The 26,171-nt window shown below is 34.6% G+C and overlaps 1 protein-coding gene and 1 long non-coding RNA gene across 2 annotated transcripts in view; one reads left to right on the forward strand and one right to left on the reverse strand.

Moving 5' to 3' along the window:
• KIF21A (kinesin family member 21A) overlaps positions 1-26,171 on the forward strand; it is a 139,360-nt gene that overhangs the window by 83,872 nt on the left and 29,317 nt on the right. Inside the window, 14 exon segments of the mRNA XM_032493308.1 lie at positions 3,208-3,408; positions 8,645-8,683; positions 12,587-12,677; positions 13,102-13,219; positions 13,589-13,777; positions 14,229-14,428; positions 15,491-15,598; positions 19,422-19,490; positions 19,586-19,800; positions 19,945-20,098; positions 20,903-21,097; positions 21,526-21,627; positions 22,348-22,513; positions 22,997-23,017. Coding sequence (XP_032349199.1) covers positions 3,208-3,408; positions 8,645-8,683; positions 12,587-12,677; positions 13,102-13,219; positions 13,589-13,777; positions 14,229-14,428; positions 15,491-15,598; positions 19,422-19,490; positions 19,586-19,800; positions 19,945-20,098; positions 20,903-21,097; positions 21,526-21,627; positions 22,348-22,513; positions 22,997-23,017 — 1,868 coding nt within the window.
• LOC116667653 lies at positions 11,163-25,088 on the reverse strand. Its single transcript, XR_004324594.1, has 3 exons — positions 25,005-25,088; positions 17,773-17,778; positions 11,163-11,172 (listed from the first exon to the last, which is right to left on the reverse strand). It is a non-coding gene; the product is annotated as an uncharacterized LOC116667653 (long non-coding RNA).

Here is a 26,171-nt window from a genome sequence, read left to right on the forward strand (position 1 = left end):
GCCCAGGCTCCTGTGAAGTTAATGCTTTTGCCCTTGGGCCCGGTGCATGTGAGATTTTGTGTGCACCGTTTAAAAGTGAAGTCTCTCTTTTCTGCAGTCCTGTGGAGCACCTGTAATTAAGCCCCACTGGCCATCAAAGCTAAATGATCTGGGGGCTCCTCTTCCTGATGCCAGACCCCTGGGATGGGGAGCCTGATGTGGGGCTCAGAACTCACTCCTGTGGGAGAAGCACTGCAATATAATTATTCTCAAGTTTGTGGGTCACCCACCTGGGGGTATGGGGTTTGATTATATCACAAGTGAGCCCCTCCTACCCATCTCGTTGTGGTTCCTTCTTTATAAGATGTAGAATATCTTTTTTGGTAGTTTTTAGTCTATTTTATCATTGGTTGTTCAGCAGTTGTGACTGTGATGTGCTCATGAAAGGAGGTGAGCTCAAGGTCTGTCTACTCTGCCATTTTGGCCTAATCTCCAAAGATTCTTAAATTGAAAAATACCGTTAAGTTCTAATATATTATTATTATTATTTAAATCCAAGTTCTCACGTTCTGTTTTTATCTACGAAATTCTTCTCCAATCCAGAACTTAATCAGTTCTTTCTCTCAGGAAGGCATTCATTTCCAGCCACTTAATGCAAATTACATCAATGTATTGCCACTTGGTAATTTTTATATTTTAAGTCTTATCAGTTTAGTTTTAAAATAATACTGGTTACCTTTTAATAAATTCACATGTCATTATTTGTTGTGAAATAATAATAATAATTAATAATAATAATAATAATAATAATAATAATAATAATAATAATAATAATAATAATAATAATAAATCTTAGTTTTGGGGGTTTAATATTTTTGTAGAAATGTCTGAAAGTATAAAAAAGTATTAAAAAAATTAAAATCGTCCATATTCCCACCATTCCAAGGACTGATGTTAACATTTTGGTTTATGTCTTCAATATCTTTTTCAGTGAACACTTCAGAAAAATTTATATCAGTGTCTACATATTGGTTTGCTATCTATTCTTTGAAATATGACAAGATATTAGGAGCATTTTTAATATTAAATATTTTTCTAACATGATTTTTTCATGACTCCATGAGTACTGTCTTGTGGTTGTTATTGATTTATTTAATGAATCCCCTACTGTTAGATAATTATATTGTTTCCAACTTTTTAGTGAGAATAGTTATTACTTGTTAAAAACATTATTAGTTTAAATTCATTATAGCATCCTCATTGCTATCCTACAGAAGTATATATTTTTATCTTCATTTTATGGAGGAAAGAGGGGAGGCTTTTAGAGATGGCCCAAGATCCAGTGAGTGACAGAGCTAAGATGTAAGCCTCAGTTTACTCGTTCCCAAGGAAGTCTGTGTACTTCACCTTGTGCCTCACTGCCTGATCTCCTATTAAATGAAATGCAGAGAGCAACAAGTGTGTGGGTGGGTGAGTGGGAAGAAAAGAAGAGGCAAAGAGAGAAATGTTATTTCCACAACCCATACAAAAAGCAGGTTCTGCAAATGTAGTGTGGGTTAGTGGAGTGGGAGGTTTCCTTGAAGGTTTCAGCCTTTATCAGCACCAGGAATGAAAAAGCATTGAATATGCCCCTCTCAAATGCAAACTTTTAAAATCAGGTAATCAAAGACATAAGCTATCTGATTATTGTATAAATGATCCAGTTTCAAAAAGACAGTTTATTATTGATAGCAAATTTATATTTTCATTCATTCTTAACATGCATTAGTGTGTACTCTGGCTTTGTGCTAGGTATTGGGATAGAGAAAAGTGTAAATTTTGACTCTGAGGTCTTATAGTTAAGCTTCTTTTATTCTTAGGTTGCCTTCTTATAAAAAATCACAGCCTTATATTAAAAAATTTTTGCAATCGTTTAACCTAGAAGTTTTACACAGCTATTTTAACTATTTTAAAACACTGTAACTGTTGTGATGCCAGATATAAAAGAAAACAATTTCATTGAAGAATATATAGGACACTTGTAACATATATTCACTGATTTGTATATACTCTGTTTCTAGCTGATTTCAACAGTGCATGAACTATTTTGGTGGACAGTGAAAAAATACAGAGCTGACCATGGATCTGACTTCTAGATCTTGGTGGTTGCAAATAATCTGGCATCTTCTGAAACATTTGAACATATGGCAAAAGTACTTAGTAAGATAGTTTGAGGCAGAGGAGATAGCAGGTAGTATTTTCTCCTTATAGCCCTGTCTTAATCACCATTGTGTCAAACTGACCTTGGAAATCTATTATGTTGAAGGAGATAGTTGTGTTCTTAAGGTTTAGATCAAGTGGAATTAAGGAACTGGCCTAGAGGACTCTCTGAATCCCTTTTAGTCTCAAGAATCCAGGCTCTTTTAGGATCTCATCATTCTGTGTTTTTGCATAATACTGACAGTACATACATTATTCTCCTATCATTATTAGGACCGCTTGAGCAAACAAAAGAATGCTTTCAATGATCAAACTGAGGTTTCCTTGGAGACTTCATCCTTTCCCACGCCACATTCAGGAGCCAGATATCTCTCAGCCAGTTAGGGGCAAGTTTGACTAACTATTCCTTGCAAAGATTTGGAAATGCTATTATAGCATGATGAATGAGGAACAGAAAGGAAGGGAACAATGCTGCTTGTACATTTTAAGTTTAAGTGATGGGTTTACAAAGCAAGGATAATTAGGGCCTATTGGCCAAAATGCAAGCAATCTAATTACCATCAGCGCTTTTGAGCACTAAGAGTGGGATTTCAAATTTATAATTATTTAATCAGGAAATCTGAAAAATATCTTAAGCATTAATGTTTGTGAACATATTTGTTAAAATAAAAGCTGTACCTTGTAATAATGTTGAAATAGATTTTGAAAAACTTTTTAGCATGCCAAACAACTCACTTAAAAATGCTCCCTATTTATTCCTAGAGTTGCCAAGATTGTAGAGACAGAAGGTATAATCGTGGTTGCTAGGGGCTGGGAGGAGAGGGGAATGAGGCGTTAGTGTTTAATGGGTACAGAGAAGATGAAATGGTTCTGGAGGTGAGTGGTGGCAGTGACTGTACAACAGCATGGATGTAATTTTTGCTGTAGAACTATATACTTAGAGATGGTTACGGTGGTAAAATTTATGTTATGTACTTTTTAACCACAATGATAAAATGTTTCCAACTTAAATCTATTTTTATTCACTAGGGCCAAATTATTAGAAAGTGAAGCAGTGAATGAGAACCTTCGAAAAAATTTGACAAGAGCCACAGCAAGATCACCGTATTTCAGTGGATCATCAGCTTTCTCTCCTATAGTATCCTCAGACAAAGAGACCATTGAAATTATAGATCTAGCTAAGAAAGATTTAGAGAAGCTGAAAAGGAAAGAAAAGAAGAAGAAAAAAAGGTAGTGTTATAAAATCACTGCTATATGAATCCCTGTTTTTCTTACTTTTCAAGATACTTTATTTTGTGATTACAATGCATATAAATAGTCTCATAAGTTTATTAATGAGTGAAATATTTAAATTAGATGATAGTTATATTTATATACTTTTAAAGATTTATCTCTATATGTAAAGGATAAATTTAATTATAATAATATGGTAGTAAATTTTATTTAGACTATGACAAGGTAAAATTACTATTAGAAATTATTTCTTCAAATAGCTGCTTTTGCATTCCATTCATCTTTTCTGCAAAGCTTGTTCTGCCGTTGCTCAGTATTTTTTTTTTTTCTCCATTTTCTAATATGATTAAATAGTCTTATGATATATTTGGCTTCCTGTCTAGATTAGTTTAACTAAAGGCTAAACTAATCCATCAGGCTGTCATTTAATGTCATTTGGTCTCTTAAGTATTTTCTGCAGGGCTTCTAATTTGATTGTGTAAAAGTTATTTATGTTATTTCAGGCTTTCTGACTCTTCCTACAAGGAGTTACTCAGCTTTTCACCACTGTTCTAGGCTTCCTTTTCCTTGCATCCTGGTAATAATCTCCCTCTGAAATCAGCTGGATGCAAAGAAGAGGAGGAAAATTAAAATTGTAATGTGTGAGTGGTTAAAACCTCATAAATTGTTTACATGTTCACCTATTGATTCTGTGTGCAGTCAAATTACTTACTTAGAATATATTTTGAACATACCAGGCAAATTAATTTTAAACATTTTTGGCTAGATATTCCAAAGGGGGAAAAGACATCTTATTTGTCACATAGTTTGTTACAGGGTATATACTTTGTGTAATTATTATTGACATTTAGTCTACCTGCTGCTTTGCTCAGTTTATTTAGAAATTTATTTAGACAACCAGACATTTCTTCCTTGAATAGTCAGTTGACCAAAATTATTGGAGACAAATTCTTCAAATCAATTCTGCTGTGTGTCCCTGAGTTAAAAAGGGGTAATTAAAGTAATTAAAACAACGAGCTGCATATCTATGGTTGGGAGGCATTGCAATTGAAATTGCATTCTCAAGATGCTAATATTTTAATAGGTATTTCTCATGGGTGACTGACGGCAGCATTAAAAAATATGCAATGATTAGCTCTTACGCAGGGCAATTAAAAATGTAACAGTATTCACAGAATTACCAAAACCAGTGTGACCCAATATACTGTGGGAATGAAAATGAGACTTTGCACATGACTTATCATTTATTTGTAAAATTCAGTTGTATAGTTGGTCAAAATGTGAAATGGTACTGACTTGTTTTTAAAGATGTAGGTGGTTTGCGTTCATGACTAACAAGTAAGGATAAGCAAGGGTATATTTCTCAAGGTCATGAGCTGATTCTGCTCTTTCCTTCTGAGGTAAATTTAGAGATGTTATCATGATCACCTTTTGGGTATGAATAATGAAAAATAGATAGGGATCCTAGTGGAAACCTAGGCTGTTTTGACATTTTAATAGTGATCATAGTTACCCTAAATTAATTCCTCTGATGCAGGTTATTTTCGTGGCAATGCCGAGTTGTACGCATTTTGACTCTTAAATAGTACTAAAGAAGAAACATTTTATTATTAAGATTTGTTTCTGTTGCTTTATGATAGAACTCCTAACCATTTAAAGTTAAAAAATTTAGATAAAACAGCAACTATTTAAGAGTGAAAAACTGACTGTTTCAGTGATTGTGGTAGATGTAATAATTATTATGATAAAAACGATAGCAGGTGTTAATACTAATAAGACCGCATCAAACAACTGGATTTAAATGTGAAAAAGTTATTTCCTAACCAAGTGTGATGTGGGATAAAAAAAAATTTGTGAGAAGGAAATCCCAAGCCAGAAAGGTAAATTTAGAGATGTTAACCTTAATTATCTGTGAAGCAAGTGAAAGATAGCTTAGAATGAGAGAAACAAATGGATACTTCCTGAAAATTAATAATTCCTATATGGTGCTTAAAAATGCTTAATAAAAGCATTTTCACACACATGCTATAATACGTCTTGGTGAACTGCGATCTATATATTATAGTGCGAACCTAGAAAAATGTTCTTATGTACCATAAACTGTATAACTAGAAAAGCCTTTAGAATCAATTTATGAATTTATATTACTATATACATAAATTTGTAGAACTTAATAGAATTTTTCTTACCACATTCTATTCAAGCCCTATAGATTAAAAAATGAAAACTCATACTGTTTTTCTCAGCTTGATAATTCATTTCGTTTATCACCAATAACTATTAGCTGTATGTAATGTAAATTCCTATTTTGTTTAATGTTGGTAAGCTCTCACTTAGCCAAAGGATTTGCTACAGATTGAAACAAACAAATAATAAAGAGTTCCAAAAGTGTTTAGAATGACAGCAGCATTACTGAAGATAGTCTTCCACGGGAACTCTTTGACAGCAGTAGCTCCTGTTTGGATGTACTGATTCTGGTTGAGTTGTATTATATGCCTCATATTTATTTTATTTATCAAAGACAACACTGCAAAATGTGGTCCTCTCTTAACATATACAGTAAGTTCAATTAAAAATTGTTTGGAGCTTGAAACTAATTTTTCTCCGGAAAGTGTTACAAATACATAATGTCCAGGTTTCCCAACTCACTCACATAAAATGATTTTTACTCGTTTGATAGTGTGGTAAGAGAAATTCAAACGGGAATAGGAAAAGGGAAATAGAGGAGAGAACTTTCTCTTTCATGAATGTAGACCAGCCTTTAGGGGGAAGTTTGAATTTCTCCCCTAGCCATGCTCTCTTACTCCCATCTGCTGATCACCGGTGTCCGTCCACATGCTGCCTTGGTCCCTTTCTTCCTTAGAGGTCAGTTCTCATGTAATTCTTCCCCAGCCTGAAGTACTCCCAGTTTCAAAAATCATCTGCTTTCTTCTCTCATCTCCTTAGTTTCAAAGTTGGGAGCAAAGCCGTGTGACTAAAGGGACTCATACCAGTGGAAATGACTTATAACGAATAGGCTTCCTCTAGGGGTATTTGTAATTTTGAAAGAGGGAGCCTCCGTCCAACTACTGACCGTTTGGGCAGCAACTTTATGAAGAAAAAAGAAGTTAAGTAGTATAGGGAAGATTATTTTTTTACCCCGTTTGTAAGTGTTGGTAGAAAGAGTGGCCAATGGATCATTTTTATGTCAGAAGCTACATTTGTGTTCAAGGAGAATACCTTAAGTCTTGTTTCACATGAAAGTTTCACCCTCGTCAGCATCAAAGTCTTCATCAAAACTACCATCAGTAGCTGGTATGTGGGGTTTAAATGTTGACTATTCTGCCTTTCTGTGCTTGTTTTCTGTTGAGCTGTAAAATAATCCGAAATTATGGATAATATGAAAATAAGGGAGAATAACTGAATAGACTACATTATCTTTTTTTTTTCTGGTTACAACAGTGTTGCAGTGGTTAACAAGATTTGTCTCCTCCCCCGCTCTTTTAACTATGGAAGAGGCATTATAATGGAACTAAATGAAATAAAAACTGAACTCTTTAAATCATGGAGAAGTATCAGATTATTAGTTTATATCTCTGCCCCTCCACTGTCTTTTGGAATTGCTGATTGTACTCGTTTTTAGAGGCAACTGGGAAGGCATATAAAGTGTATCTCCTTATTAGCACACATTATCCACTCATTGTAACATAGCTCTCCTGTGAAGGCAGACAAAGATTCTGCATGTTGAAAATAGAAAATGTGGGGGTTTTGCCAAGGAACCATATCCTTTGAGCCACTGTAGCTCGTTATCATCAGTATAAGCCTAGGCATAAAAGCTTTTGCATTTTTTGTGTGTATGTGGATAAAGAAAATTTACCATTCACACATTCATCCCCATATTTTTGGATATCTAGCTTTAAATGACTTTCATTATATTAAAAAAAAAACTTTGCTTGTCCGACTGCATTCTATTATGTGTATTTAGTGGTGTCAGGTTGAAACTCTAGAAACACAGGGGATTTCTTAGGCATTTCTTTGGCATTTCTCTCCCCTTTCTAACCATTATACTGGACATTTTGATTCCTGGTGAAGGTCACTCGGCAGAATTTTTTTCTCTGAAAGATTGCTGGTCTCTTGTTGCAACAGTAGTCTATAAGTTGATCGTGAAAAGCAGTCACAGGCTAACATTATAAAAGGAGAATGAGAACTGGCTTGATGAAGTCATTCATAGCTAAGACTCAGTCTCTTCATTTTAAAATATTGATGATTCTGAAAATTATTTTTGGAATTCCAGGCAGAAATGTACTATATCAAGATTGCTTTATGCTTAATTAGAGCCTAGCACATCTGTCTTTTTGTCTACATGACAGATACTGGTGCTCAGTACATTCCATTGAGTAAAGATTCCCAGTTCTGTGCATTGAACATCATTTCAAAGCCTTTAGGTACATGTTTATAGTCTTTCTCATACTTTTCTGCTTGAAAAATAATCTTACTAATGGAAAGTACTACATTTCCCATTTTACTGCCACCTTTGCCTTAGATATGTCTTTCTGGTAGTCGAGTAATTAGTACAGTGATATTAATTTTCAGTTAATAAAATTACAGTTTTCTACTGATATCATAACAACCATATTCATTTGACCATAACACCATTTCATGTATAATTTTGAAATATAATTTTTTTTTTAGATTTAGTGATGTTCACATGTAGTGTATTAAAATAGAAAACAAGTTTTAAAACTAGTATACTAGTATGTAGTATTAATGGTATTTTCATGTTATGGTATAAAGGCATTACTTTTTGAAGCTCTTTTAATGATGCCATAAAAAAAGTCTTCTCTAAAAGTTTAAATGGAAGAGGATATCATTGAAAGTGGGCTTTTTTTTTTTTTTTTGGAAGCTGAGAAAATTGATCCATTTCAGGTTAAGAAAAGCAATTGTATCCAAATAGTCTTACTATTTATCAACTTTATAAATTGAGACTATACATTTTACTGCTGAATAATTTCAACTGATAGTCTATATAGTCTTCTTAGATATAATGCTGCTTGTTTTTTCTACTTACTTTTTATTCATACAAAATGTATTGCCTTTTTACTGTGTATTGTCCTTTGATGATTATCTTTTAAAATTTATTTTAAAGTCTTCAAGCTCATGTATCATTTTTACCTTCTTATCACTTTCGCTTTTTACTGTCTGGTTTGTCCTTCATTGGCTTGGCCTTCCAATACTGTGCCTCGTGATTTTGAAGGCTACAGAAACTTGAGGAAAGCAATCGAGAAGACAGAAGGTTGGAATATTTCCCAGGTTTTTTATTGAAATGTCATTTAAATACTTAGTTGCCATTTGCAGGGAAGTGTGTTACAGAATTATGGATTGTTTCAGACTAGATCAGTTTGGTGCTCCTAAATATAATGGTGATTTTATAAAATTAGCAAAAACACCAAAAATATTTAAAAAAAAAAACTTTTCGAGAATAAAACCCACACTGGTTATATGAATTAAGATTTAGGCAATTTCATGTGAATTTAGAATAAGCTGTCATAATTCTGATGGCGAAAAATGACCCAAGAACACCACCATTTGACTTTCAGAAAATACCTTTCAGAAACTTGTGAGCAGAAAGGGAGTTATTAATTTGGTGGGAATTAACATCTTGTTGCAGCACATGCTAAGTCATGGGTGGGCTCCTCTCCTCTCTTCCTTATTTGGTGAAAACTTTGTTGGGAAAACAACATTAAAATGGCAACAAAGTAAAAGGAAACTGTGGCCTTACTACAGATAAGATAAGACATATTTAAGGTTGAATTATGAAATATAAAAACAAGTTTTGCTTTTAAAGTGTATCTGAAGTGAGCATCAAAAACAGGATCTTCTGGGGTTTCTTTTTTTTTTCCATTTGAAATTTGAACAAATTTAAAGGCACACTTCTGAACTCTGAATATAAGAAAAATTTGCATTTTACTCATTCAGTATTAGGATTATTTAACCAAGTATCAAGTAGTATTTTCTTCTTACTAGAATTTCTCTTTGTAGATTTTTCTAAACATGTCTTTTGGTTACATAATCAAAATCATTAAGAAAATAAACTGGTTTCAAAATAATATTAAATGTTTTAGAAGCACCACTTTTGAAATTTCGTCTCTTAAAATAAGCCTTTTGAGAAGTTTTACTATGCAACAGTCAGTTAAACTAATCTATAAATAGGGGAAACCTTAAAATTATATTTTCTTTAAGTCATTTAATAATTTATATTTCACAGTTATATTTTATAGTATTCTGAAGTTTCTATAATTTATTCCATAGCTTACTTAGAATATTCTGTAATTAGAATGTAATTCTGTCTGTAGGTTGTCTTAGGACTCACCAAATTAGTTCATATTTAGGACATTATGTTTATCCTTGGAATTAAATTAGGGCATTAGAAATGTGAAAAATTTTCTATTTTGAAAGGCCAAAATAAGATGTATAGTTAAAGTAGTGTGATGTAAACATTTTCCCGCGTTAAAATAGCTAAATGTACTTAGTGAAGAGAGTTTGCTTCCAGTTTGTATGTAATCCCTAGAGGGAAACAAAAGCAGAACGGTTTGGCGCTCTAGGACAGGGCTTCTCAAACATGAACCTGCAGATCGGTAACCTGGGGAGTTTGATAAAATGAAGGTTCTGACTCAGTAGGACTGAGGTGGAGCCTGAGATTCTGCACATCGGGCAAGCTCCTGGGTGGCGCTTGTCAGTGAACCAAACTTTGAGGCAGCATTCTAGAATATTGGCCTTGGAGTCGTGACACCGGCTTTAAGTCCCCTTGAGCTGATTGGCTTCCCCAGGCCACAGTTTCTTTTTTGGTTGTCAACAAAAGTGTTGACCTCGGTTGCCAAGTGTCAAAGGGTTTAAGCCACTTGGTCACGAGTGTTCCTTCCAGCTCCAAGATGCTGATTCTGTGTAAAGTACATTCTATGACTTTTCATTGCTGCTTAGTTATTTTAGATGGAAAATTTCCTTAACTTATTGAGAAACTTGAATATTTGACATACAATAATCACAAAGTATCAAACTGTACTTTAAAAGCTTACATCTTTAGTGATTTATAAAGGTGAATAGATAATGTAAACTTACAACCGCTGATTTTTCCACATCAGAATTGGCACAAGCACCTTATAAGAAATGCGTTAACTTTATATGGAAGTGAAAGTAATGTTTGTTACCCTGGATTCTAGTGATTTGGAGGGAGCAGGAGGGTGTGTTGGGTCAAGTCTTTGGAATAAGGTGGTTGCATAAACCCGAATGAAAGGGAATTTGGGTTGGAACTTGACTGTAAGGAAGGAACAAAAACTGTAGGCCACAACTGTTGCAGGTGAGGAAGGGAGACTGCACAGGGGAGGGAATGAGGGATGCTGACGGGAGATGCCTTTCCTAACACACACTCCTTTCCTAACCCTAAGCCTTGGGCCTAAATCTCAAGGAGAGCACTGCTTGAGCACATGGTGCTGGCCTTTGAATCAGATGATTGGATGAAAGGGGAGTTTCTTTCCAGATTTTCAGCTTGAAATGAATGATGATGGAAAGCTAACGGCCTTATTATAATACAAGTGATGTAAAACTGGCATTCAGTTATGTTCAGCATTTTTCTCTTAATAAGTGATTTAACAAACTCATTTTATAATTGACATGCTGCCTCTCTAGTTAAGATGGATTTATTGCTGGTCCTACTGGTAGTTTCTTCTCACTCTAGAGATACGGTGTCTTCCGTGCATCTTTGTGCATCTTTCAACGTGTGCTGTTCTGCTCCAATGTAATTAGTGTGTGAGACACAGGCAGAGGTGCCAAACAGAGATGCTCATGCACATTCATAGGGACTAATATAGTTTACAAATAGTTACTGCACATTTATTATGCACACCCTCCGGGTACTGGGCATGCGATGCTGGGCCATACAGACAGGATCCGTGCCCTCAGGAGGCTTACAGTCTAGTGGGGAAGATAGAAATTAAAGAAAATAATCACATAAATAAACATAAATTAAGAACTCTGAAAAATGCTTACTAAGGAAAAGTATGTTCATCTTGTTCTGAGTACAAAAATGTCTGAGAATTGGGACCTAGAATTAAACATTAGATGGAGTTTAATAATAAGAACAAGGCCTAAATAAGATTAATTTTTCAGCTTAGAAACTAAAAACAAATCCATGAATTAGAGCAGTTATTTGGTGTAGCAGAATATCTGAAAGAAATCATAGCTGTTACAAAGTTATTCTGATAAAATTTTTAAGCTCTTTCTAGAGGAATTTTATTTGGAGCATATTGCCTTATTCAAGTACTCTTTTTATTCTTAATGATTAAAAATTTTTTACCAGAGCACAAGAAGAAATTTTTTCATAGGTAGACTCATTTAAAGTTCACTTTCTTAGTATTATTTAAGTTGGATTAAATGTATGAACTGTAACATTACCTGACAGCAGTGTGTAGTCAGGGCTGTTATACCGATAACCGAAGAGGAGGATTCTATTTGCTTGGTGAATCTTGAGGCAGATCCTGGAGTTTCCTGTTCAGTCAGAGGTCAGGCTGAACTTCAGATAGTTTTGAAGTACAAAGACCCATTTCTGTGAGAACATTATGAGAAACAGCCCTGTGCTATAGGCACGCCTAGGAGAAAAGCCCCTGTGCTGTTACCCAGGGAGACCAGAGCACTGTGATGGGTACAGCCAGTGTAGACAAGCTTACTGTGGGCAGATTTATTCTGATCTTTAAATTTACTCTTAAATGTATTAGGGCATCAATTAAAAAATGCAGTTTCTGTATCTTTGTATTTAGTTGAGAAAAAATTTTACATGTTTAGATGAGAAAACAAAAATATATATTTTTTTAAATGGCCTATGTTGAATTTAAATGGCCTATATTCTAGTTTATTTCATGTTACTGCAACTGGTTCTTAGCTGTCTCATTAGCTGTCATGCTCCAGGGTATAAACTAGTCCTCAGTGTTTCTAGAAAATAGGATTATCTCCATTGATATGAATCACTGCACTATGAGATGAATGGCAATTTCTGATTTCCTCTGAAGCATCAGACATGGTAACTTGGCTCAGTTAAATGATAAACTCGTCTAGTTTGTTTTTACAAATAATTGGTAGTTTTGAAAAAGTGAACAATTTTCCTCTCTAATACTGTACACGTTTGTTCCTTTTTTTCTTTTTTAAGTGTGGCTGGTAAAGAGGATACTATAGACACTGACCAAGAGAAGAAAGAAGAAAAGGGTATTTCAGAAAGAGAAAGCAATGAATTAGAAGTTGTAAGTATGAAAGAATGAACTTGTAAATTTGAGTCCTTGAGTTAGGCTGTTCTTGACTGCTGTTAACTGTGCTAGTATACATAGAAAAGGGACTTGGTTATCGCGCATCCATTTTAAACTGTTTCCTGGGTAACTTATTATCTTGAGAAATGTGAGCTATGAAATATTAGCAACCCACAGTCTTTTGCATTGTGAAAACATTGTGTTTGGTGGGGGATAGGATACAATGAGAGATGAAGTACTCTTTGATTTAAGACAAAATTATTATAAAATGACATTAAAATTGTGGATTGATTTTTTTTTTAACTGATGAAAAGTAAAATTCTTGCGCTCTTGTACTATGTACCCCAGCCGTCTCTCTTGATGAGGGAATCAGTTTGCTTTGCCAATATTGTGCCGTTAATGGACACAAATCATATTTTAGGAAGAGAGTCAAGAAGTGAGTGATCATGAAGACGAGGAAGAGGAAGAGGAGGAGGAGGAAGATGACATTGAAGGGGGTGAAAGCTCCGATGAATCAGATTCCGAATCAGATGAAAAAGGTATTTGTCGTTTGGTACAAGGACAAAACTCATTTGGGGAACTTGTTTAAGACATAACAGAAAACTCTTAACCTTCTTCATCTTTGAGGAAAGCACCTTTTATAACTGCTGACCTGTGTATGCCCTCCAAGGCTCATGTTTGTTCTCTTACTAGGTTTAGTCATTGCATGACGTCCATTCTTACTTAGTACGTGTCCTTGACCGATGTGAACACTCTATCTTGTTACCGTTTTTTCAGTTTTTGGTGTATTCAGGTTATTTTCCTTATAGCTGCCAAGTGATATAGATGATGGTTTTCATGCTCTTGCTTAAAAGCTAGACTTACACGATAGCCTACCTTAGTATCTTTATTTTCTTCTTTTATAATAGCCAATTATCAAGCAGACTTAGCAAACATTACTTGTGAAATTGCAATCAAGCAAAAGCTGATTGATGAACTAGAAAACAGCCAGAGAAGACTGCAGACCCTGAAAAAACAATATGAAGAGAAGCTAATGATGCTGCAACATAAAATTCGGGACACTCAGCTTGAAAGAGACCAGGTGCTTCAAAACTTAGGTAAGAATTTCATTTAATTCAAATTAAAGTTCAAACTAAATTGTCGAAGTGGATTTTTATTTTGTCTCCCCTTGAAAGAAGAAAATTATATAAAAGGCCATATTAAATGTTAATTTGTCCCATTATGTTAAACATTTTTGTTTGTTTTGTTTCTTCATGCTGGTACCTGTCTAGGCTATTTAATTATTTTTTTCCAAAGTTGTGGCTAATTGTTTTAATGCCTTGATTTATGCTGGGAAAATTTTTTAAATTTAAACAGATAAAAACTTCAGTAATTGTAAAATATGTTAAGAGTAGATAATAAAAGAGAAAGTGATTGAAAGACACTCTGGCCTCCAGAGGTTTGTATTTGGAAGGCATTTCTTCTCTAAGGTCATGAGTTGTAAATCTGTGAAATAAAAAAAATCTGTTGTCTCACAAAAACAAATGCAAATATTGTTTGATCATTCAGGCTCAGTGGAATCTTACTCAGAAGAAAAGGCAAAAAAAGTTAGGTCAGAATATGAAAAAAAACTGCAAGCCATGAATAAAGAACTACAGAGACTTCAGACAGCTCAGAAAGAGCACGCAAGGTTACTAAAAAATCAGTCCCAATACGAAAAGCAATTGAAGAAATTACAGCAGGATGTGATGGAAATGAAAAAAACAAAGGTATTGATTATATTTTCCATTAATGTTTGATTTGACAATGCTTATGTGATTTGGGACCAAAAAAAAATTATTGTGGTTTTTTCCATATTCAATAAAAGGTAACCCAGTCTCAGAAATGATGCACTTCCTTTGGTAATTAGAAACTATTTCCTGTAGTCTTCCATTATCAAAGCCTTTCTTTGGAGTAGCTGAAAATCAGGGCTGGTCAGCAGGGATGGATATTTATTCTCTTAAAACTCTTATACAAGGTTAACAAAAGTAAAAGTATTTCAAGCATGTGAAAAAGCACAGACAGTAACATAATGAACAGTATAACCACTATCTAGTTTAAGATATTAAACATTACAGATATGTACAAAGTATCCCTATGTACCCTTTCCTGATCATAGTCTCTTTTTCCTGAGAGGTAACAACTATCTTGAATTTGGTGTTTAGCATTCCCATGCAAAGAAAAGTACAGATTTTCTTCCCTTGACCAAAAAAAGTATATGAATTCTAATCTGTTGTAGTTTTTATTGTGGGATAGATTATTCTTAATATTTGGCATGGAAATCAGTGTTGTTCCTAAAAATGGAAAATGTGGAAATAATTTAAGAAGTAGTTAGATAATTGCGTTGTGTAGTTGCTGATGACAGCAAAAATAGCTGAAATGATTAGGTGCTTACTATGTGTCAGGCACTGTTATAAACACTGGGCAGGTGTTAACTCATTGACTTCTCAAAGGAATCCAGTCCCATAACACTATTACCTTTATGTTAAAGATGAGAAAACCAAAGCCTAGAAAGGTTAAGTGACACAGCTACTGGTAATAAGTCCCCAAAATTCATTCAAGTTATAGAACAGCTGAAAGCATATAACATTAAGCAGATAGAAGTATGTTAGAAATATAAATGTATTAATCTTACAGAAAATAAGAATTGACCATTTAAAATGTGTAGCAAAACTCCACATTTTTTCTTCTTAAGTATTCAGAATCCTAAGGCTATACTTCCATACATGTGATTTATTTAATGCATATTGTGATCGGGTAATCACAATGGATGTATTTATCTAATATTTTAGGTTCGCCTAATGAAACAAATGAAAGAAGAACAAGAAAAAGCCAGGCTGACAGAGTCTAGAAGAAACAGAGAGATTGCTCAGTTGAAAAAGGATCAGCGTAAAAGAGATGTGAGTGAACTTCTGCTCTGAGTTATGTAAGAGTGTTGTTCATCAACAAGATTGTTCAATAAATGGAAGAGAAGTTTTGGGTAACTTTATTAAATAATGCATATTAAGGACAGTGAATAACCATTTTATAAGATGGCATTTATTACAGTATATGGATTATAGTAATTCAACATAAAAGCTTATGAAAAACACTATAATATTATTATAAATTTTATTGGAAGCTTATTTCCTAGAGGAGGAGATGGAAGGAAATGGCAAAGAATTAACTGGTTATTTCTACAGAGACAGAGAAAGTAGTTGCAGTATTATATAAGATAGTGATTTTTAGGATGGTGCCAAAGACAGTTTTATCACTAAGAATTCTTCCAGTGTTCCTGGAATAATAATCAGTCTTCATTAAAATAGGCTTTACTAAGAGCTATGAAAATTTTCTCATTCTTTGACATAAGAGTTCTGCTTCAGTGAACTCAGACTAAGAAAATAATTTAAACTAAGAAAAATCACAGTGGTTTGTTAAAATCTTTACTTTAGGGTTATTTGTAATAGTGAAAAATGTAAAATCAACTAAGATGTGTGACAGTAGGGGTAATGGTTAAATAAATTTTGGTTCATCCCATTTAGTAGTTTCTTTTAAATATCTCATCCATTTATTTCTTTATGTATGTATTTATTTGAAGTATAGTTGATTTACAATGTTGTGTTAGTTTCTGATGTACAGCATAGTGATTCAGTTATACATATATATACGTATTCTTTTTCATTATAGGTTATTACAAGATATTGAATATAGTACCCTGTACTATATTGTAGGACCTTGTTGTTTATCTATTTTATATGTAGTAGTTTGTGTCTACTAATTTCAATCTCCTAATTTATTCCCCCCCTCCCCCCTTCCCCTTTGGTAACCATAAGTTTGTTTTCTATGTCTGTGAGTTTGTTTCCATTTTCTAAATAAGTTCGTTTGTCTCATTTTTTTAGATTCCACATATAAGTGATATCATGTGATACTTGCCTTTGTCTGACTTCACTTACTGTGATAATCTCTAGGTCCACCCATGTTGCTACGAAAGGCATTATTTCATTCTTTTTTATGGCTGAGTAGTATTCCATTGTACATATACACACCACAACTTCTCTATCTAGTCATCTATCATTAGGCAGTTAAGTTGCTTCCATGTCTTGGCTATTGCAAATAGTGCTGCTATGAACCCTGGGGTGCATGTATCTTTTCTAATTGGAGTTTTCTCTGGATGTGTGCAGAGTGGGATTGCTGGATTGTATGGTAACTCTATTTTTAATTTTTTAAGGAATCTCTCTATTGTTTTCCATAGTAGCTGTACCAAATTACATTCCCACCAACAGTGTAGGAGGAATAAGTTGTTATTCAACCATTAAAAATTAGGATTTGGAAACTGCTTGGTAAAATGAACAATGACTATAATTTAACATTAAGTGTCAAGCAGCATTTTATATATGCATGCTTGATTACAATTAGGGAAAATTTGAAAGATACATACCAATATGCTAATTGTGTTTATGTTAGGGTTATAGGTTACAGTTGATTGTTTTTTTTTTCTTTCCAAATTTTTGACAATATGGTTATTTCTTACGACCTTTTTTTCTTAAAAGAAGCCATCACCTTTCTTTTCCCATAGCAGTTAGGTTTTAGCCTTTGTTCTTTTTCTCTTGTTCAACTTTTTCTAAATTTTCCTGAAAAAAAAATACAGGATATTTTAGAAAACAGAAGTCTACTTTGGGAGGTAAAGAGGCAATTTAAGGAGATAGAGAAGAGGGAATAATGAGATAGAAAATTAGATATTTTAGCCAGATGACTTCCATCTTTATGGCTTTATTTATTTATTGTCCCAGGATAGCAGTGTATTTTAATAATCAGTGTCTTTTGTTGCTTTCAATTCCTGGGCATTTTAGATCTTGTTTATACCAATACATTTCCACTAAAATCAAGTAGAAGCATATTCTAACATATTGCCTATTCTTTTTTTCTGCTTTTTTAAAAAGTTGAGATAATTCACATACCATAAAATTCACTGTTTCAAACTGTACAATTAAAGATTTTAGTACATTTACAGATTTGTGCAACAATCCCCACTCTCTAATTTCAGAACAGTTTCATCACCCCAGAAAGAAACACCATACCCACTAGCAGTCATAACCCGTTCCTCCATCTCCCTAGCCCCTGACAGCAGCTTACCTACTTTCTGATTATTCTGGACATTTTATATAAGTGGAATCATGTAACATGTGACCTTTTGTTCTGGCTTCTTTCATTTAGCACAATATTTTCAAGATTCATTCATGTTATAGCATTTATTAGTAGTTCATTCCTTTTTATGACTGTGTGTATAGAGCACATTTTGTTTATCCATTCCTCAGTTGACAGGCATTTAGGTTGTTTCCACTTTTGGGGCTACGTATTTTGTTTTTAATGAAAACTAAACATTTAATTTAATGAAAACTAAACATTTAGATGACAGGAATAATTTCCTTATAATGTATGCTACCTATTTCTTTGTTACTAATTCATGTGATGTATAAAGAGATCAACAGTGAACAAGTAACTTCTGGGATTGAATTTTTGAATCTTACCTGCAGCATATATGCCTATATTCTGTTATAAAGATGTGAGACTGGCTGTTCACCTAACAAAGCTAACATTTCAGACTTTTTCCTCCCTTTAGTGTGTTGCTTTGTATGTATATTCATCTCCCTTCTAAATTGCTTCTTATCATATTCAGCTTTAAATGCTTAAGAACCAAATGTGTTTATATATTACATAAAAATATGAATGAGCTTGAGATTTGATTTTTAGTATGAAGAAACTTAGTATAGTAACAAACTTCAAACTATAGGTTAATTTGAGATTTTGATAGTTCACTCAATTAAAAAAAGATTTATAGCTTTGCTTCTATGTCTGTCATTATGGTAGGCAATTGAGTATGGCCGTGATAAGATGGAGTCCTTTTCTCAAAGAATTTCCACCTGATAAGATAAGAACATGTATAAACGTGAGATGAATGATCAATTTGAATTTGGGATACAGAACATGGAGAGTTATTTGTTACATCACAGAATTAAAGTCCTAGAAGAGATGTTTGTGATCAAGTCCGGTTTCTAAGCTTTTCCCATGATCACAGAGTTGGGTAAATGACAGAATCAAGACTAGGATCTATGTTTCTATGGGTTTTTTTTTTTTTCTAATCCAAAGGTATTTCCTAAATTACATCCCTATAACATGGCTTAAAGTATAGACTAGGAACAAACTGGTAATGAATACTGACATGCTTTATTGTCCATATGCTCTACCCAACATAATAATATTTTCCAAGTTATTAGAAAGTGCTAAAACAGTCAGTATATGTTCTCCCTATATTTAAAACAGAGTTTATGATTATTGTATATATTGTAAGATGCCTGTATTCAAAATATTCTAAGCTGTGTTTTTTCCTGTCCATGCCTCAGCCGGTAACCAAAACAAAATGTCTAACAAAAATGAAATGAGAAAATATTTGTACAGTGTTCAGAAAAGTATTTGTATCTAGTAAGCCCTATGTTAGTGTTTTTTGAATGAAAGTATGTCACAGAGGTAATATTTCATTTTTCAGAGAGAAATGACTGTATCAGTATGCATTTGTGTTTACTGGAACAAAATATATCTGTAGTAATGGGTACAGGATTGTCATTAGCTCGTATTCCTCTGAGAACTCTTATAGTTCCCAGTGGAATGGGGAAATATGTTAATATGGGAGCAGGAAATACTTATCATTCAGCTTCCTCTTTTAACTTATTCAATATTATTTTATAGCATCAACTTAGACTCCTGGAAGCCCAAAAAAGAAACCAAGAAGTGGTTCTTCGTCGCAAAACGGAAGAGGCAAGTTGACCGTTCGGAGGGAACATTCTGGCTTCGAGATAAATGATGTATTTCTATAGACTCAGAGAATGAGCCAATCTCTGTTGCCATTTCAGGTCACAGCTCTTCGTCGGCAAGTAAGGCCCATGTCAGATAAAGTTGCTGGGAAAGTCACTCGGAAGCTGAGCTCATCTGATAGCCCTGTTCAGGACACAGGTCCCAGTGCAACTGCTGTGGAAACAGATGCATCGCGGGCTGGAGCCCAGCAGAGGATGAGAGTTCCCGTGGCAAGAGTCCAGGCCTTGCCAACGCCCACAACAAACGGAACCAGGTCAACACGATTCTTCTATTCCTCCTGGCATCATGTTTGCGTTATTACTGAATGTCAGGCTTAAATGAAAAACAGCTCATTATTTGGCAGCACATAATCAGATAAGCACCTCGGTAATCATGTTTGTCTTTTTTCATAATATAGGAAAAAATATCAGAGGAAAGGACTGACTGGCAGAGTGTTTATTTCCAAGACCGCCCGCATGAAGTGGCAGCTTCTTGAACGAAGAGTCACAGACATCATCATGCAGAAGATGACCATTTCCAATATGGAGGCCGATATGAATAGGCTCCTCAAGGTGTGGGGAACAGGGGGGACATGTGCTCTCGCTTTGCTGACTGCTAATTGTAGTCTTCTAAATACGTTCCTTGGGTAAACTGAGTATGTGTCAGGTTTGTTCGGGGGAGGCAGGGATGGGGGTTGACTGCATTGTGTATGAATAGATGAACATCATCTCATTTCTTTTTTTTTTTTTTAATTGTGGTAATAGATACCATGAGATACCTCTTAACATATTTTCAAGTGTACATAGCATGGTTTTGTTAACTATAAGCACAATGTTGTAGAGAATTCTACAACTCATCTTGTATAACTGAAACTTTACATCCACTGAGCAGCAACTCATTTCCTCCTCCCGCCAGCCCGTCCTAACCACCATTCTACTTACAGCTTCTGAGTTTTAACTGTTTTTTTAATTTAATTTTATTTTATAACTATAGTTATAGTCAGTTTACAGTGTTGTGTCAATTTCCAGTTGTAAAGCACAATTTTTCAGTTATACATACACATACATATATTCACTGTTGCATACTTTTTTCACCGTGAGCTACCACAAGATCTTGTATATGTTTCCCTGTGCTATACAGTATAATCTTGTTTATCTATTCTATATATACCTGTCAGTATCTACAAATTTCGAGCTCCCAGTCTGCCCCTTCCCACTCCCCTCGCCCTGGCAACCACATTAACTGTTTTAGATACCTCATGTAAGTGGAATCCTGCAGTATTTGCCCTTTTGTGACTCACTCACTTCGTTTGGCATAATGTTCTCCAGGTCCTAGGTAAACATAATTTCTTAAAATCCAATCTGTTTTCTCAACAGCAACGGGAAGAACTCACAAAAAGACGAGAGAAACTTTCAAAAAGAAGGGAAAAGATAATCAAGGAGAGTGGTGAGGGAGATAAAAGCGTGGTTAACATCAGTGAGGAGATGGAGTCATTAACGGCTAATATAGATTACATCAATGACAGTATTTCTGATTGTCAAGCCAACATCATGCAAATGGAAGAAGCAAAGGTTTGTAATTTAAAAAACATGTTTAATGATTAATGAGAAGTATTTTTTTTTTTTGTCATTAAAAGCACTTGGAATTTTTATATGAAGGAATTTTCTTTCTATCTTTAATATGATTCTTCGGTTTTTGCATGTTTACCACTCCCTGCCTGCTTTTCAGATTTCTCTGCTGATTTTATGATATTTATTGTTTGTAAAAAACATATATCATTTATTAATCCACTTGGGATTCTTAACTGCTCAAATATGTCTTATCTTTTTAAACTAGACCAGATGTTTCTTGGAGGTAGGGATCAAATTTTACACTTTTCTGAGGAGTCTCATTAGCTAACCCAATAATATCGGATAAATTCATGAAATAGCAGGCTTTGTCTTCTGTTGAACACATTCAGCTCAAAGTACTGATGCATCATATGCTGGTTTTGATGTAGGAAGAAGGAGAAACGTTGGATATCACTGCGGTCATCAATGCTTGCACACTAACAGAAGCCCGGTACCTGCTGGATCACTTCCTGTCAATGGGCATCAATAAGGTAAGATCTAGCTACGCTATTATTAAAAACCTCAGCTTTGGTTAATTTGTTGTGGTTTTGTTCATCTTTTTCCAGTGATCCTTTCCTTTGTGATAAGGAAGAAGATTCTTTTGAAAAGTCAGCATTATTTACATCAATTCCATTAGCCTGTCATCGGTTGCGCTTGTGTATTAGAACAGATAAACAACTTAAAGAATAAAATAATTTCTATTTTACTTTAACAAAGGAAAATTAAAAGAAAAATCCCTTGGGTTGAAAATAAATTTAGTGTCATAATTTTGATTCAATACTGATTCTTTACAGCTCAAAAAAAAATCAGAAAAGAAAAAAAAATACAGTTGCTCTCTGCTTATCTTAAGCAACTTTTGCCTAAATGTTGAAAGTGATAATGATTACTGATTCACCTTTTTTCCCACGCTGAGACAGTGCTAGACCCTCTATGTTTTGTTCTCTCACTTAATCTTCACAACATACGAGGAAATGGGTATTATTCATACCATGTTGAATATGAGGAAACAAGAATCAGGAAGATAAGGTAACTTGCTCAGCGTCACCAGGCTTGTGAGTGGAGGAGCTGGGATGAATCAAGGTCTATCTGATGTCAGAGTTCAGACATCATATGCATTTGCTATTTGATACAGATCTTTGTGTATAGGTTCTGTTTTGTATGATCTAAGATTTCTTTCTTTTTTTTTTTTTTTTTTTTTGGTGTTGTTGTAGGGTCTTCAGGCTGCCCAGAAGGAGGCTCAAATTAAAGTACTTGAAGGTCGGCTTAAACAAACTGAAATAACCAGTGCTACGCAAAACCAGCTCTTATTCCATATGTTGAAAGAGAAAGCAGAATTAAATCCTGAGCTAGATGCTCTACTCGGCCACGCTTTACAAGGTAATTTGGATTAAATTTCAGCTAAATAAATTGCATGGTAACTTTGCTCTTTGAGTATACTATACTGTCCCCTTGTCCCCTATAGCTTGACTGAATAGATGCTATATTTACTTATGCTTTTAATAATCGTTCCTTCTTTAATTTGCATGCATAAATTTGGGGGGATGTAATTATTGTCATTACAAGAAATGAGTAGCAACTGAAAAGGGCTTACTTATTATTAAGCAATGAGTTTTTATGAATAAAAAGATCAACCATGTTTCTGAATTGGTTATTTAAATTGTTTAAAGTATTAACCAATTTCATTCCTTTACTCTGCATATCTAACTTCCTTAAAAATAAATTTATAAGCGTTTGCTATGGCATCTATTCCACATATCTTATAAATGGTACATAATTTTGTTTAATGTGGGAGTTTTTAACATTGGATCTGTTTTGATTGGAGTATTGCTTTTTGTTTCCTTTTTGCTGTTATTTACACAGATCTAGATAGCGTACCGTTAGGTAAGTATGTTTAGCTTTCTGTGTACCCTACAGCTGCATGAATTACTAATTGTTCATGTACACTAATTGTGGTACATCTTATTTTAAACATTTTTATTGGCAGCCAGCTGGTTTCTGCATGATCTTTTTTGAAATGTACCTGTGACCACAAACATACTAAGTCTTTTGTCTCTGTTACACATTTCCTGAGTTTTAAATTCTTAGATATTTAAATAAGTATGTTTAGTTAATTTTCTGTTTTACTATTTGAACTCCAGTTTTGGCTCCAGTTTCATAAGCCATTCTTTCTTTTCTTATAGGGAAAAAAGTGGAACATATACTCCTTTTTAATTTTTAAATATATCTGTTGACTTGTATCTATTGTTTTACCCTCATAAACAACTTTAATATTTATCTTTGGTATATATTTGTCTCTGGCATATATTTGCTAGATCTTTAGCTGTTCTTAAGTTTTATAAAATTAAGTGCATATATTATAGATTGAGTTTATAAAACTATCCAAAGGATTTTATATGAATAGATTGAAACAATATTTATAATCATAACATGGTATTTGCAGGTCAGAAGGAGCTTCAGATTTCATTGAATATTGAGATTTTCAGTTTTTTTCTCTTGCCACTGCAATATTCATGTGAACTACAGCCACCCTGAGTAATATCTATGCTCCTCCTGGTGATTTATATTCATGGAGGTCCAAGAGTATCAGGGTAATTTTATTACTTGTGATTTTTCTGAATGATTATTTTGGAGCAATTTTTATTTAATTAAAATTATTTCAAAATCTGATCTTAACTTTTTCTTTTTTTTTCAAATTACATAACTGTCAAAAGTTTTCTAAATACTTATACTTGAAGGAGAGGAATGAGCTGAAAGATTAAATGTAATTACCTTTCTAGGTCATTAAACATAATCTATGAATCTGAATTTATTTAAAATAAATTTATGTTAAATAAGATGTTACACAAATAAAATATATGAGCTATTTGATTTTTTTTTTTTACATGTTTACACTGTGTGTTAATCTCAAAATAGTATTTCCTTGAGATCAGCTCTGTAATATAGATATGGACAGGCTACTCCTTTGAACCTGCTCCAGATATAACAAGGACAGGTGGAAAGTGAAACTGTGGTTGTATTAAGGAACCATGTTAGACTGCCCATGTTCCTGGATCGTAACCAGAGTTTTTGCCATTCCATGTGTTCTCAAGCATGTTTCTGCTCCTCTTCCTCCTTGTTCTTGTTCTGCTCCTCACCTTTCTCCTCCACCTTCTCTTTATTCTTCTTCATCTCAGTGGCTCCATTATCTCTTTTAACTTGGAAGAAAAATGCTATTCCCTCTTTGATGACCTTTTGTGCAGAAAAATATTAAACTGCTCTTTGATGAATGTTGTTACTTTTCACAGCCTTCAAACAACTTTCAAACATCTGTAGCTTAAAGAAGGGTCAGAAGCAGAGAGAGGAGATGCATTTAGTTGATATAACCTGTGACTCATGACGGAAATTTTCCCTAAGGATTGGGGCCATGATCTAGCCCAAAGTGCCTGAAAGAAAGAGCATGGAAGGAGAAAAACACGGATGTAAATCCATGGAAGCTACACAGTCATATACACATTGCTTTAAAAAAATACTTACTTAGTTCCAATTTATCTCGAGTATTGGACTAGGTGCTGAAATTGAAAGATAAATGAGACACAAAATCTTGCAGTCATGGACTTGATGCCTTGCTGAGGGTGATGGACCATGAACAGATTGTGATACATTTCAGTGAGGGCAGAGACTGAAATTTGTACAGGGAGTTATAGGAGTACAAAGTGGGCTTACCCAACAAGAATGGAGGAGCTGGTGAAGGCTTTCTGGACAGGGTAAAATTTGAGCTGAAACATAAAGGAAGAAAAAAAAATTAGCGAGGCAAGAGACAAGGTGGAAGGGGGTGCAGAAAAGAGTCACTCTGTGCAGTGAGTAAGTTAAAGCATGGACATTTAGCCACAGTATTATTGGCATGAGCTCTTCAAGCAGGTTGGTGCCCTGGAGCAACAAGGTTATGGTATAGGTTGATGGAACATAAGGCTAGAGGGGGAGCCGGGCCCGTACCTCGTGCCTAATAGGCTTGTGTCGTTGCAGCCTTTAAAGAACATTCTTATTTTCCCCTTCTTTTTTCCCTACCTACGTTAATGTTCCTAGGACCTTTCCCTGTCTTTGGAGAAATGCTAGAAGACTCAGTGGGGTTCAGCAGATAGTTGTATTCATGGCGAAGATTCATGAGAGCAATGCAGGGAAGGCTTCACAACAGGATTGTAGCAGAAAAAGATGCAGATGGAGTTGGGAGGAATCCGTGTCCAGGCTGCCTTTTGTTCTCTCCCTCCCATGAGAGATCCCACAGAGTGCATGCTTCCCCTGGAACAAAACGCAGCAATGTGTGTGCGTTTTTTATGCCCAGGAAAGTCCGTTAGACACTCAGCACCTGCGGTTTTTACTGGGGACTGGTCACACAGGTATCCTCTGTTTAGAACATACCAGAATTCTAGACATTAGAAATAATGCTGGAGTTCAGCATAGGACATACTGTTTGCACTAACATTCTAGGTAGAACGAACTTCCCTCATTAGTTAACTGGTGACTAGGGACACTCTGAGAGCAAGTTGCCAGATGCCTGATGAAGTCCGACCTTGCAAGCAGGCCTTTCTAAGGATAGTAGCGCTGGGCTTTTGTGTTCACTCTTTTCCATACACTACTTAAAATATATATATATATAAAACTTTTAATAAAAAAGACTTTAAAGAAATAACTGGTTAACGTCTAGTGAAGTGAAATCATGCAACTTTAAATAGATATGGATGAAGTTTAAGGTGTTAAGGAATTTTAAGTCTCTGCCTTTAGCTTTAATGCTGCAGTGATGAGAAAAGAAACTGGGGTTGGGCTGGAATTATGTTCTTAGAGTTGAGAGTAGAGCAAGGAGGTGATGGCATGTCCTGCTGCCCAGATGACCATTGTGCTGCAGACCAAGCTCAGTCCCTAAGAGGGGTCTGATGTGGTGAACGTTGGGGTGAAGGTCTCCATCCTCTGGCGAGGTTGTTTACTTCAGACCATAATTATCTCTAAATAAGGTGTATGTGATATGCAGGAGTTCAGTAGTTTTTACTAAGCACTCACATGA

The sequence above is a fragment of the Camelus ferus genome, chromosome 12 (assembly GCF_009834535.1).
Source record: "Camelus ferus isolate YT-003-E chromosome 12, BCGSAC_Cfer_1.0, whole genome shotgun sequence".
Classification (NCBI taxonomy): domain Eukaryota; kingdom Metazoa; phylum Chordata; class Mammalia; order Artiodactyla; family Camelidae; genus Camelus; species Camelus ferus.